The sequence below is a fragment of the Cnephaeus nilssonii genome, assembly GCF_951640355.1.
Source record: "Cnephaeus nilssonii genome assembly, chromosome: 3".
Taxonomy (NCBI): domain Eukaryota; kingdom Metazoa; phylum Chordata; class Mammalia; order Chiroptera; family Vespertilionidae; genus Cnephaeus; species Cnephaeus nilssonii.
In genome coordinates this window covers 3,829,378-3,843,811 of record NC_137074.1, presented here as the reverse complement: position 1 = coordinate 3,843,811, position 14,434 = coordinate 3,829,378, and the positions used below count along the sequence as shown (strand labels likewise).

At 44.1% G+C, this 14,434-nt stretch overlaps 1 protein-coding gene across 1 annotated transcript in view; it reads right to left on the bottom strand.

The window, feature by feature from the left end:
- TTC3 (tetratricopeptide repeat domain 3) overlaps positions 1-14,434 on the bottom strand; it is a 92,247-nt gene that overhangs the window by 11,992 nt on the left and 65,821 nt on the right. The window contains 6 exon segments of the mRNA XM_079766354.1: positions 313-409; positions 1,354-1,422; positions 4,516-4,655; positions 7,313-7,462; positions 9,184-9,249; positions 10,052-11,120. Coding sequence (XP_079622480.1) covers positions 313-409; positions 1,354-1,422; positions 4,516-4,655; positions 7,313-7,462; positions 9,184-9,249; positions 10,052-11,120 — 1,591 coding nt within the window.

The window sequence follows — 14,434 nt, the reverse complement described above, 5'->3', positions numbered from 1 at the left end:
CGTGCTTATGGCTGACTCTTGATTAAGTATAATGAAGCCATTCAAAGTGGAGAGCATAAAGAATGACTGAGCTAGAATGTTAAGTAAGGAAAGCAGGTTACAAAGTCTGCTGTACACTGAGCACAGCTACGTGACACATATAGCGTCAGGGCCAACAATGAAGAAGCCGCAGGCGAGGAGAGTGGCTGTTCCGGAGACAGGACACCCGGCCCCCGCGCTCCCGGCAAGGCTGTGGTGCCTCAGCTGCAGTCAGCACAGAGCAGACCAGGCCTGCCGCCTGTCTGCCCACCCCCCACCCGGGGCCTGGCTCACCTCTGCAGCCACAGCCCTTTGAAGAATCTCTTCATATTGCTCCTTCCCGCTCCTTATTTGCTCTTCTATTTTCGTTTTCTCATTTGTAAACGTATTACTGCAAATAGTAAAGGAGAAACACTTTTTGAAAAAAATCGTACCACTGAGATTACAAAGGCTAAAGCTAGGGTAACTCTGAGATCATGCCACGAAAAGACATACAACATCTTCCAGAGTAACTTCTTGCCTAATATTTTACTACGTAATACAGACTCACACGTGCTCCTTGCACTTTACACATGATCACAGGAAGGTATGAAATTGAAAGTGAGCAACTGGTGGGAAACTGGCTCACCATTTTTATGAGCACAGCTGGAGTATAAGCAGTTATATTAATAAACTTTATAGAATATCCATCATCCTTTGAGTCAGAAATTCTATCTTGACACAAATTACAAGGAAATAACCCAAAGGAAAAAATGATCTATAGAAAGTTGTTCATGGCAATATATCTGTAACAGCTAAAACAAGGCAGGCATGGACCACAATGTGAATGGAAATGTGTATATGAAACAATATATGAGAAAAGCAGAATTCAACTGCTTACTACTGAATAGACTGGTAACCAATACGTGAAAATATTATTTCCATTTAATAAAAGGTTAAAAGGAAACTTTTTATAGGTTCATACGGAAAATCCTTCAATGAACCTATAATCAGAGCAACAAACTACCATAATGTAGTTGAGACTGGTATTTCAAGTAACACAAGAAAAGTTTTTAAAATACACATTTAATTTCAAGTTAACTCAAGGGAAAAGAGGCGTAATAATCAACTATAAATTCAGATTTTTAAACTGACAATGTGAAATAAAAGTAGGAACATCACAACATAAAAATACTTAAAGAATAAATTTATTTAAATATTAAATAAAATAGGAAATAAAAAGAAACAATCATTTAAAGGACAGACAAGCAACAATATGTTTAGATGTCCAATGTGCTTGTGCCTCTGCTATTAAAAATATAATAAGACATACAAATAAATTTAAACTTAATTTGCCTGATTTCTGAAGACTGATCCAGAAGGAATTCATGTTCCTTTTCCTGTCCATCATTTTTCTGGGTGCACCTATGAAAGCATAATCACCAAATTTTAATTCACTTTTCAAGATTTTTTTTTACAAACCTGATTTAGAGTAAATTCTACCCACAGCAATGCAAAAATTCTTGAATTCTTTATAAGTTTTTACACTTTGTTTCATTTCTAGTATCTTCAAAATAGGCAAATAATTTGGGTCATTTTCCTTTTTGGAAGCTTTCCTTTTACACTTGGAGGGCAGATCATGGATTTCAGCCATTTTATTTGATCACTAAGTCATATGCCTGTCGCATACGTCATCCTATCTCAGTCCACTTCAAGGAGCACCTCTGGGAGGTTTAAGACAAGGCAGGAGTACAGTATGACCAGTGGTTCTCATTCAAAATGCAAACAGCCTCTCTTCTTCCTCTTCCTCTTCTTTTTTAGGATGTGTTTTTATTGATTATTATTTTTATTACTTATTTATTTTAAATATATATTTTTATTTATTTCAGAGAGGAAGGAAAAGTGAGATAGAGATAGAAACATCAATGATGAGAGAGAATCATTGATAGGCTGCCTCCTGCATACCCCACACTGGGGATCAAGCCTGCAACCTGGGCAAGTGCCCTAATCAGGAATCGGACGGTGACCACTTGGTTTATAGATCAATGCTCAATCATCGAGCCACACCAGCTGGGCTGTTATTGTTTTTATTTTTTTAATTTTTTTGGGGGGGCTGTTTTTATTGAGTCACAGAGAGAGAGAAAGAGAGGAAGGGGGTGGGTGAGGGGGAGAAGGGAGAGAGGGAGGGAGGGCAAGAGGAGACGGAAAGAGAGAGGGAGAGAGGGAGAGGGGGAGAGAGAGAGGAAGAGAGAGAGGGAGAGGTGAGAGAGAAATATCGATCGGTTGCTTTCTGTAGTGCCCCGACTGGGAATTGAACCCATAACTTAAGTATGTGCATTGACTGGGACTCAAACTAGTGACCTTTTGGTGTATGGGACATCGCTCCAACCAACTGAACTACTCGATCAGGGCCAGCCTCTGCTCTTTAAAATAGAATTTAAGCCCTAGCTGGTTTGGCTCAGTGAATAGAGCATCAGCGTGTGAACTGAAGGGTCCCAGGTTTGATTCCAGTCACGGGCACATGCCTGGGTTGTGGGCTCGATCCTCAGTAGAGGGTGTGCAAGAGGCAGCAGATCAATGATTATCTCCCATCATTGATGTTTCTCTCTCTTTATCCCTCTCCCTTCCTCTCTGAAATCAATAATACATATATTATTTAAAAAAATAAAATTTAAAGTCTAACACACACGCACACACGCTCTTGTGTGCACTGACAACCCTTCAAAACAAAGTGCCAATCTGACTCCTAAGCAATGCCCTGAGGAAAGGAGCTCTCCCTCTTCGTGCTCCCGACACACCTTCTTGGTCATCTCTACTTCCAGGGCACCCACCCCCCCGTTTCCACTAAGAACCAGCTCCGATGCCGTTCCTTCTGGTGCAGACACCTTCCTCTAAGCACTCCATTTTGCCTTGTCCTTTCATGGAACCTGCGTCACTTCCATGGATGCCACTGGTCTGTCCCATTGCAGCAGGCAGGAGCTCCCTATGACCCAGCCATTTTTAACACTAAGTGTGATCTGAAGTGTAGAGAAATCACATCATTGCTCATCTCCTTTGAGCTTCTTTAGAAGATCTAAAAGCTTTAAGATTTTGCTTTAAAAGCTAAATATAAAGTATTTACCTGGAAAGTGTAAAAGCACAGAGAAGCCTATCTTTAAAGCCTATCTGTATCTTTAAACAATGACCAAAAGAGGCAAAGAAATACATATATTAATAAAGTGTGTGTGTGTGTGTGTGTGTAACCAGTAAAAAGTTTATTCCACAGCAGAAATAGTTAATTTTTATGCTAGCAGAGAAAAAAATATTTTCTTATCAACAGATTCATTTATTTTTGTTTAGTTAGAGAGACTGTCTAAATTGAGCATGTTCAACATAAATATTTCTGAGTTTTTGGATAACAATGATTAAGACTAGACCTGCTCAAATGTGAGGAGGAAAAGAGCTTTACAGACATGATCTCTTGTGCAATGTGTTCCCTGAAGCTACGTGGACGTGACAGAGGCAGTGTTTTGGGTTTCACCATTCTCTTAAGGCTGCCTAGAAACTGCCCAGATGTGATGCTAGCGAGACATAATGAAAGCCAGCTGATCACATGGCACGGCAAATGGAAAACGCATACATGCCCTGAAAGATGAGTGTGGTGGTGTGGCCCCTGGTGACCCGGCCCCCACCGTGCAGCTCTTTGCGCTGGACGAGGCCGGCACCGCCTGAAACTGGAGAACGTGGTGGAAGGATGCCTGACAGCTCTGGCGCGGACCTGCAGGGCCTGGCAGCTCCTGCTTCTGCACTCTTGGAAGCGCCCAGGGCCACACAGGGAGTCTGGCTGCCATGCTGGAGACCAGATGGAGAGACCGTGTAGATGGAAGTCACAGGGCGGCCACAGGGAGAGGGAGAGAACAAGACACCAGCATCCCGGCTGAGCCCATCCCAGCTATGTGGGAGCACCATCAGCTACAGTGGCTGCTAGGTTAAGCCACGGAGTTTTGGGTGTTTTGTTACACAGTAGGTAACAAGCTAAGTAAATCGTAGGACAAGTCGCTGTGTAAGGAAGTGGAGTCAGTCATGGAGAATTTTAGCACCAACTTGGACCAGCTGACAACGGTAAGGCCTGTATGTATTTCCACATCCCACACTACAGGACGGAATGTGATGCTTTCAGGATTCAGGGTGAAAGCAATCATAAATGAAATAATCACCGCAGAATCTCTAGACTAGTCCGCTCATTTCAGATGCGGGGGGTGGGGGGTGTGAAAGGTCATGGCCACAGCAGAGGGAGTGCTCGGACTAGAAGGATGCCTCTTTAATGCAGTCTTACTTGATCTGCAGACATGGCAGGTTTAGAAAACGTTTCAGGTGACATACTTCCCCAACAGATGTTTTTTAAAATTAGATGAAACAGTATCTAAAATTTTCACTTCACTTGATTTAGTTTGAAAGGGAATATCAAAAATGCTACAGTATCAACAACCCCCACCCCAATAACAAACCACAGACATCACTGCGCTGAGCCTTACTTACGTTTCAGTGGCATCTGAAACCCTTCTCATTTCCTTCTTTAGTGCTGTTAGTCTCTCTTGTATTTCTTTTTTCTCCTGTTGCCATTTTTTAATTTCCTTTTCCAAATCTTCGAGGAACCAGTCTAATTCTGTCTTTGAGATCTAAAAGGATTTTAGAAAGATTTACTTCACCAAACAAAGGAGCCTGAGAGGTCAGAACGGTGCTGGTGACGCCCCTAGGCCCTGATTCGGCTTCAGCAGAACCATCACAGCTGGCTGAGCTCCCGGGCTGAGCCTGGGCTACGGCGTGGCCCAGTATATGGCCTCAGCCCCAGCAGCCCTCCCTGCCCTCAGGGCATCAGGCAGGGGAGAGGCTGTCCGGTACCACACCCAGAATAGACCATGGTGCTCAGAAAGGGCTTCTCAGAACCAGTGGCATCTGATCTCGGACTCCCAGCAGGAGAGTAAGGCTACGGCACGCCTGCACAAAAGCAAGAGGTGCGACGCAGCTCGAGTGCAGAGTGGACGTATGGAAGGCAGGGCAGGGAGAAATGGCTTCAGTGTCAAACTGGTTACGAGGTCTCAAGTATAAGAGGGCAAGCTCCTAGGCCATGGGGGTCTGTTCGACTACAGAGAAACAGTCCTAGCTGGGTTCTGGAAGCAGAGAGCTGTGGTGCAAGGAAGATAAGGAGGAAATCGGAGTATTTCCTCTGAGACAGTTTTGAAAAGATTCGTGTCTGTCCCCAGCAGCCTCCTGACCCCGCCAGCACTTGGTTTTCAATGGCCCAGGGAGGCAGACTGGCTGGCCAGCCCAGGTCCTTGCAGAGTGCCGAGTCCGACTGCAGTGGTAAGGCCGGGTCCAGCGGCCTGCAGGTGCACAGCCAACTGTTCTTGGGCAGCAGAGGCTCAGTGACAGGTCAGTGACACCCCTCAGCAGGGGAATGTTCTCCTCCATTTTCCTTGCTGCAACCTTGCTGACCCTGGATTTGCTGAGTCATTACAATGACTAAGGTGACCTACTCCACTTACAAAACCCTGGTTCTACCTGGATCACTCCTACAACTATGAGCAAAGGCCATTCGCATGCCTTGCTGCTGGCAGCCACGCCAACCTTGTTTCTCACCCACCGGTGCGTCTATTCTAAGCCAGTGATCTCACCTCTGAACCAGCCCTTTGGCTGGGAGATGATGTGAGACCAGAGGTTATACTGGGGCATGAGAACCAACTTGGCAACGAGTACCGAAGGAGTCAGGTATCAAAATGCACTAAGTATTAGACGAACACGCTCTGATAGCTCAACCACAACGTATGCTGCGTGAGCTCATCTGCTGTTTGTACCGACCACCTTCCAATGACACGGGCCTCACAATGCTAACCGGGCGCCTCCATGCACTTGTCTCTGACTCCACCAACGACAAGGACCTGAATCCTTTTCCTGTAAATACCAGAATAAAAGAAGGAACAGCCCAGAGGATTAACTGCATCCTCTACATGTACCAGTTTAGAGAGAGAATTATCATCACTTTCTGCTGATCTTTTTCTCAATTAGAGAAAATTTGGTTTCTATATCTCTTTTTTAAAACCTCAACTTTATTCCAAAATAAGTATTTGAGGTACCTTCCATCGAGCCACACTGGCCAGGCTCAATAAACGAGTTTCTTTCTTTTTTTAAAAAATATATTTTATTGATTTTTTACAGAGAGGAAGGGAGAGGGATAGAGTGAGAAACATCGATGGGTGAGAAACATTGATCAGCTGCCTCCTGCACACCCCCCACTGGGGATATGCCCACAACCAAGGTACATGCCCTTGACCGGAATCGAACCTGGGACCTTTCAGTCCACAGGCCGACGCTCTATCCACTGAGCCAAACCGGTTTTGGCAATAAACGAGTTTCTTGATTAAGGTCCCACGGAGCTAATTTTATTCTGTTTAATAGGTTGCCCCAGCTACTGATCCAGACTTCTGCAACAGGCTCTTCCTTGCTTAAACGGACACCATCCCTGTTCCCTCTGTATGGAAGACCGCACTTTAAAAAGAAACGGACCACCATTTCCCCACACCTGGAATTCCACGTTCCCCCAATTCAATCTGGCTTTGCCACTAATTAGTATTACTCCAATAGCAGTTACACGTAACTGATACTCTTAGCCAACATAATTCAAGATCAGTAGACTCAGAAAAGACACCCTTGGGTGGCTTTGCAGTTCTGGTGTGTGTAGGTTCTACGTGTTATTCTCACCCTTCCTTAGGAATAAGATGCAGACGATAATAATAGTAATAATAGTAGCAGCCAACACTCACAGAGCCCCTCCTATGCACCAGTTTTAACTACTTTATAAGTATTAATCTAACCCTAAATTTTCCAGGTAAGGAACTAAAGCACAGAGAAGTTAAGTAACTTGCTCCAAATCAGAACTGGGATAGGGCCAAGCCTGATCTGACCCCAGCCAGTCTGACTCCAGGCCTCACACTCCTAACCACTAATGCTCCACTGCCTCTCAATACAAACAAGGCTAACTTGGAACTTAGTCACCAGAAATAGCTTTGGTTAATCAAGTGGACTGAATTGTAGGTAAATGAAAACCCAGATTTATAGCCCCTTTCTTATATGGTAACTTGCAGAGGTCCTAAACATTGCAAAAAAAACCCACTAAAGACACCGCCACTTTAATACGTCACGGAGAAATTTGAAATAAGCAATACTGAGAAAGAATCCTTTGTGTAGCCAACATGCAAACGCTCAGCTCATGAGCTGCACAAGCACATTCTCCTAATGAAGCCACATGCTCTTAAAGAGAGGTTTCAGATAGCATTACCTTGTTTTCTTCCAAGTTCCTTTTCAACTTTTCTTCTAGGTCCCTGGTCTCTTCTGAGCCCTGCAGTTTTCTCTGCTCGTAATTTTCACAGGCTTCCTTAAGCTGCTCTTGTAAAACGTGGGACTCCTTTTCAATCTGTGAAATATCCCCCTAAAAGTAAATTACAAAGTTTTCTATTAAAGTAGCGAAAAGTGCCTATTTCTGATCTTGTTCTGACTGCCTCTTAAAATAAAGGAGCATAAAAGGCAGGTGAAAATTTTCAAGGGAAATGCCACAATGATTCAATGACTAAGGCAAAAACACACCCCTGCCACCTCGATAGCCTGGGACCGCTGCAGTGTCCTCTGTTATCTCTGGGCACACGGTTTTTTAATTAAAAATCCCTGAACACTGTTATGCAAAGCCAGCTCTTTTTAAAATAAAGTTATTCATATTACTGAAATTTATAATGAAACTTTTGATCTGTACTATAACTGGATCTGAATATTTGTCTTAGAAGGGTTTGGTATTGAATCAACAGTTTGATGTGAATATCATTCTCTAACAATTAACATCAAGAACTATTTATGTTTAAAAGCTGCATATATTATGCATATTTTAGATATGAACAGAACTTTTTTTACTTTGGCCCTACTTTAAAGTGTTTTAAATGGATAGTTGATGATTTTTTTTTGTTAAAATGTTATCAATGAATTGTTTTCAGTTATATAACTATCTTAAATCAGCTTTAAAACAAACAAAAAACAGAAGCCATAGTGGAATGTATCCAGTACCTTTTTTCAGCAACTATGGAGTCGATCAAATAACTTTTCTCTTAAGGTATATTAGCACAGTAAATTATATTAATAGATTTTTTAATGGAATCATTCTTTAGAAAGTGAAGGTATCTACACTAATAAAAGAGAAACATGCAAATTAACCATCACTCTGCTACACCCACAAGCCAATCAGGAGTGAATATGCAAATTAACCCAACCAAGATAACAGCCAGCCACAGAGCTGGAGCAAGCAGGAGGCTAGGATTGCCCTGGCAATGGAGGAAGCCAAGCTTCCCGCCCTGGCCTGCCCTGGCCTACGCTCAAGGCTACAAAGTTTCAATTATAGAAGATAAATAAATCTTAGATACTTGCTTCCAGCCAGCCCTGGCCTCCACTCAAGGAGGCACTGAAAAAAAGAGAAAAAAAGGAGGGGCTGGGACCTTGGGTCGCCAGGGGGTGATCAGGCAGGGGCTGTTGGGGGTAAGCAGACCAGCAGGGGGGCAGTTGGGGGTGAGCAGGCCAGTGGGGAGGGAAGGTAGGGGTGAGCAGGCCAGCGGCGGGGTTGGTTGGGGGCGAGCAGGCTGGCAGGCAGAGTGGTTAGGGGCAATCAGGCAGGCAGGCAGGCAGGTGAGCGGTTAGGAGCCAGCAGTCCCAGATTGTGAGAGGGATGTCCAACTGCCGGTTTAGGCCCGATCCCTGTAAACCGGCAGTAGGACATCCTTCGAGGGGTCCCAGATTGGAGAGGGTGCATGCCGGGCTGAGGAACAACCCCCTTCCCTCCCGCTGCATGAATTTCGTGCACCGGGCCTCTTGTGAATAAACACTATTTATCAATTAATACAGGCTCATTATAGCAGTTAAACAGTAAAGCCATTATACTATAAAATAATAAACTAGAAAAAAATCTTACCTTTTCTTCTGCTTCTCCTTACCCAATTCCAACAATAAAAACAAAACAGGACTTTTTTGGTTATTTTCTAAAGCTTATTCCATAATAACATTTCATATGGAATTACTAGTAGATGGCTCCAAAATAGTTCTAGTCAGTCATTCCCATCTAGTTAAATGAATGACATTCGAACCTTTACACAGTGTAATACAATTCTGACTCACCTGTTGTGCCTCAAAAGGATCATATGGCTCAGTATTGACTTCTTGATGTGCTACATTCCCAGATACCTTTGGGGCAAAACAAACAATTTCAATCTATGTCAATTGCTCTAGTAAAATAGGTCCATTATGTAATACCATTTAAAAACATGCTCACAATTTTTGTAAGGTGTTTTTTTAAAAAATGGTTTTGACTCATTACTCAACATATTTGTTCAAAGTTTTCTAGAAAATAAAAAACTCAGTGAGTAGGGGATAATCCAATCAGGGTTAATGAATTCGTGCCCGGTAAAGTTAACTACAGAGGAATCTACATTTATGCTTGTTAGGAAGGAACTTTTATGCACCTCCCTCCTGTTTCTCTCCATCTGGTTGCTTAACTCGCTCCTGCTCCCGTTTTGGTAGTAGAAACTGGGCACGCGCCTCTTGGGAGCTTCGTGTGCAGAGAGCACACTGTCCCTCCTTCTCTAGCCAGTGTTATGGGGCAGGCACGGTGGGAGGCCTCCAGGGTGCAAGCTGGTGCGTGGGGGTTCCTGGTAGGACATGAACTCTTCATAGAGAACCCCATCTTCCTACTGTGCCTTAATATTACTAAGGTGATGTTTGGTTCCATCTACTGATTCCTCTAGTTTATTTCTCAACTGGTGCAGAACCGGGGGAGAAAAAAAGGGTATTATTTACTAGGCCCCAAAATTCTTTGACAAGATTACCTATTATGTCCTACAAAAGGGCTCATATTTTTAAGACATTTTCAGGTGAAAGCATTAGTAACCATGTATGTTCAATCATTTTAGTGTCCATATATTGGCAATGAAAAATGGAAAAAAGTTTAACTTCAGTATTAAGACAACTTTTTCTATTTAAGTCTTACCTGTATGGCAACCACTTGTGCATGTGGAATATTCGTTGCTTCATCGGTCCTTTCTGGGTTTGCTTCCTGCTTGTGGGCAGCATTTCCACAGTGACCATCGTTTCTGCTGGGCTCACTCTGGGCTGGATCAGCACCACCTGTGCCGCACTGTGACTTGACTGAGATCTCCAAAGAGTTCTGAGGGATCTGTGTTTCTGAGGCAATCTGGTGGCCAGGGGCACGCTCAGCATTCAAACGACGGCGACCCTCACAATATACAGCAGCACTCTGACCTGGTCTGTCATTGGCTACGTAAGAGGACACCACTGTCATCGAGGTTTGCAGCTGATATTCAGTTGAAATGGTGGCCATCGGGGTGTAAATGTTAGTGTACTGGGGCAGCGTCGGCACCACGCTTATGTATGCTGGTGGTGGCGGGGCCATCTCGAATGGCCTAAAGGGAAGGTATGTACAGTACCCTGTGACCACACGGGCTTGAGTCCAATAGGCTGTTTTCACGTCCTCATGAACTGGCTTGGGAGAAATGGAGGAGGCTCGCTGGTGGCTCGCATCCTCAGAGGCTGCTTTGGGAGGACTGGGAGAGACCTCTTTGGGCTTCTCGACCTCTGAGACTGACCTGGGAGGATTCTCGGACACTGGTTGTGGCTTCTCAGCTTCACAGGCTGGTTTGGGAGAATCAGCAGATGCAGGCTTGGGTTTTACATCTTCAGAAGCTGGTGCTGAAGATAAACTGGACACTGCTTTGGACTTCACATCTGGTTTAAATTCCCTAGCGGTTGGATTCAGTGGGAGTTTAACTCGTAAATACTCCCCTGTTTTTGATATTTCTCCCACTTTTGTCTTGATGTTTTTCTTCTTTCTCTTTTTCTTGAGCCGTGATGCAACTTTTTTCAAAGCAATACAGTTGTCAATCACAACAAAACGAGGACATCCTAGGAGGAAAGATTTCAAACCTCCGGCTTGTTCTAGTATCTGACGAGTTTCTTCTGGGAAGAATTCATATTCTTCAGAGAACATCTTGTTACTCATATCCAAGGGACCATGCTCTTCCAACAACTGAGAGAAATAACTGGGAAAAAATTTGCATTTATATAAGTTGTTATAAGTACTTGTACATGTTCATTAAAAATATACACTGAGTGGCCAGATTATCATCTCTGAATGCATAATAATCTGGCCAGTCAGTGTATATTCTATATAATAAAAGGCTAATATGCAAATTGTCCCCTCGACCAGGAATATGACCAGCAGGCAGGCCAGTCGACCGCCCATGTCCCCTTCCCCTGGCCATGCTGGCCAGACCCCACCCATGCACAAATTCATGCATCGGGACTCTAATATATATATATGGGTGTGTGTGTGTGTGAATATATATATATGAAGCTGATTGATACTTCTCTCTCATCGATGTTTCTTTTTTTAATATATATACATTTTTATTAATTTTTACAGAGAGGAAGGGAGAGGGTCAGAGAGCCAGAAACATCGATGAGAGAGAAACATCGATCAGCTGCCTCTTGCACCCGCCCCCCACTGGGGATGTGCCCGCAACCAAGGCACATGCCCCTGACCGGAATCGAACCTGGGACCCCTGAGTCCGTAGGCCGATGCTCTATCCACTGAGCCAAACTGGTTATGGCATAAAATACATTTTTATTTATTTCAGAGAGGAAGGGAGAGGGAGAGAGAGATAGAAACATCAATGACGAGAAAGAATCATTGATTGGCTGGCTTCTGCACCCCCCCCCTACAGGGGATCAAGCCCGCAACCCAGGCATTTGCCCTTGACTGGAAATGAACCCGGGACCTTTCAGTCCACAGGCCCATGTTTCATCCACTGAGCCAAACCAGCTAGGGCATGGCTGGAAACTTTTATCAGTCCTATCAAGACATAGCAGGACAGTTTTAGAAGTAGAAAGTATCCACATTAGCAACTCAAACTGACAAAATAATCATTAGGAGAGAACCAAGACATCAGCACAGGTAAACATTTGCTGCCTCTCATAACCACATCAAAACTACAACTAAAAGGCAGAACAACTACCACCCAGAACTGCGGGAAAGCTGGCTGAGTGGAAGTTACACAACCAGTGAGGTGAAGAAAGTGCAGTGAGACTGGTAAGAGGTGCGGAGGTGTGGAGGCGCGGAAAGTGCTGGCACCTGGATGTGCTGCTCTTTTAATCGGGAGGGAGATACAAGCTCCCGCTTGCTCTGAACTCCAGTTCTGGGTGAGACTCTGGGGGACCCAGACACATACATGGAGAAACTGGACTGTCTGACATCGGGGCAGGAACGCAAGGGCGGCTTTCTCTCAGAGGTGCTCCCAGCGATCATTGTTCCTGCATGGGGCGTAGTACACAGAGACGCAGGGACCTCACCGGTGCAGGGCTGGCTGGCAGCCACTGCTGTTTGCTCCGCCCTGATGATTCCCAGAGACCCCGCTCCACCCAATTTACAATCCCACCCAAGCTGTGCACATTGGCTTTTGCATATGAATGGCCTGTCCTTTCTCCTTCTAAAACCTGTCAAACTGCAGCTGGGTCAGAGAGCCCCAGAGCTTCCAAACAAAGGTCCAAGGCCGGCAGCAGCAGCCAGCCTTGCTTCACAGCTGGGCCTTGTCTGGGCACCTCCAAACCCCATACAAAGAGGAGGAATCTGCAAACCTCTCTGTAGCTCCTGCTGGGCGGCCCCAGGCAGTGGCTGACCTTGCACCTCCTTGGAGATCCAAGAGCCAGTGTACGCAGTGGTCAGAGTGAGACCATACCGGATTACAACTCTTCACATCCATAAGAGACACAATCAAGGGGCAGACTCAGTGAGCACCAAAGCCCCACTGAAGCAAGTCCTGCCCTATAAGGGTGTCTCCTGTGCAACAGATCTTCCAGTACAGACATAGCTGGTCATCACAGCCAATTGGCCTGGAGGACAATTCCTCCCAGTGATACCAACAGCAATCAAGGGCTAACTACAACAAGACTGTGCACACAGCCCACAAAGGGGCGCACCAAGAGCGTCCACCTCAGGTGACTGGGGAGGCTGAGCCACTGGGCCATATAGGACACCTACCACACAAGGCCACTCTATCAACTCAGGGAAACTTAGCAGTTACTGAGTACATAGAAACAAACACAGGGAAGCAGCCAAAATGCGGAGACAAAGAAACAAGTCACAAATGAAAGAAATGGAGGAAAGCAAAATACTGGATATAGAGTTCAAAACCATGATTATAAGGTTACTCAAGAATCTTCTAGAAACCTCTGAGAAATTTAGTAAGACCCTCAAGGATATGAAAAGGACCAATCAGAAATTAAGCATACACTGATTGAAATAAAGAATATACAGAGATACAACAGTAGACTAGAGGATCCCAAGGATCAAGTCAAATATTTGAAATATGAAGAAGCAAAATACACCCAACCGGAAAAGCAAAAAATAAATAAATAAATAAATAAATAAATAAATAAATAAATAAATATGAAGATAGTGTAAGGCGCCTCTGGGACAACCTAAAGCATACCAATATCCAAATTATGGGGGTGCCAGAAGAAGAGAGAGGGCAAGATATGGAAAACCTATTTGAAGAAATAATGACAGAAAACTTCCCCTACCTGGTGAAAGAAATAGACTTACAAGTCCAGGAAGTGCAAAGAACCCAAACAAAAAAAATCCAAAGAGGACCTCACCAAGACACATCATAATTAAAATGCCAAGGGCAAAAGACAAAAGGAGAATCTTAACAGCAGCAAGAGAAAAACAGTTAGTTACCTACAAGGGAGTACCCATATGACTGTCAGCTGATTTCTCAACAGAAACTATGCAGGCCAGAAGGGAGTGGCTAGAAATATACAAAGTGATGAACAGCAAGAACCTACAACCAAGACTACTCTACCCAGCAAAGCTATCATTTAGAATTGAAGATCAGATAGAGTTTCACAGACAAGAAAAAGCTAAAGGAGTTCATCACCACCAAACCAGTATTATATGAAATGCTGAAGGGTATTCTCTAAGAAGAGGAAGAAGAAGAAAAAGGTAAAGATAAAAAATTATGAACAAAGTGACAACAAATACATTATCTATCAACAAGTGAACCTAAAAATCAAATGAATAAAAAACCTGATGAACAGAACAGACTGGTGAATGTAATAGAATCAGGGGCATGGAAAGGGAGCAGACTGACAATTTTCAGGGTAAGGAGTTATGGGGGGTGCGGGAAGAGATTGGACAAAGAGCTTACACCTATGGACGAGGTCAGTGGGGGGAGAGAGGGAAGGCCTGGAGTGGGGTGGGAACCGGGTGGAGGGGAGCATTGGGGGGAAAAAAAGGAACATCTGTAATAATCGGAATATAGATTTAAAAAAAATAATCATTAGGATTTTAAATTTA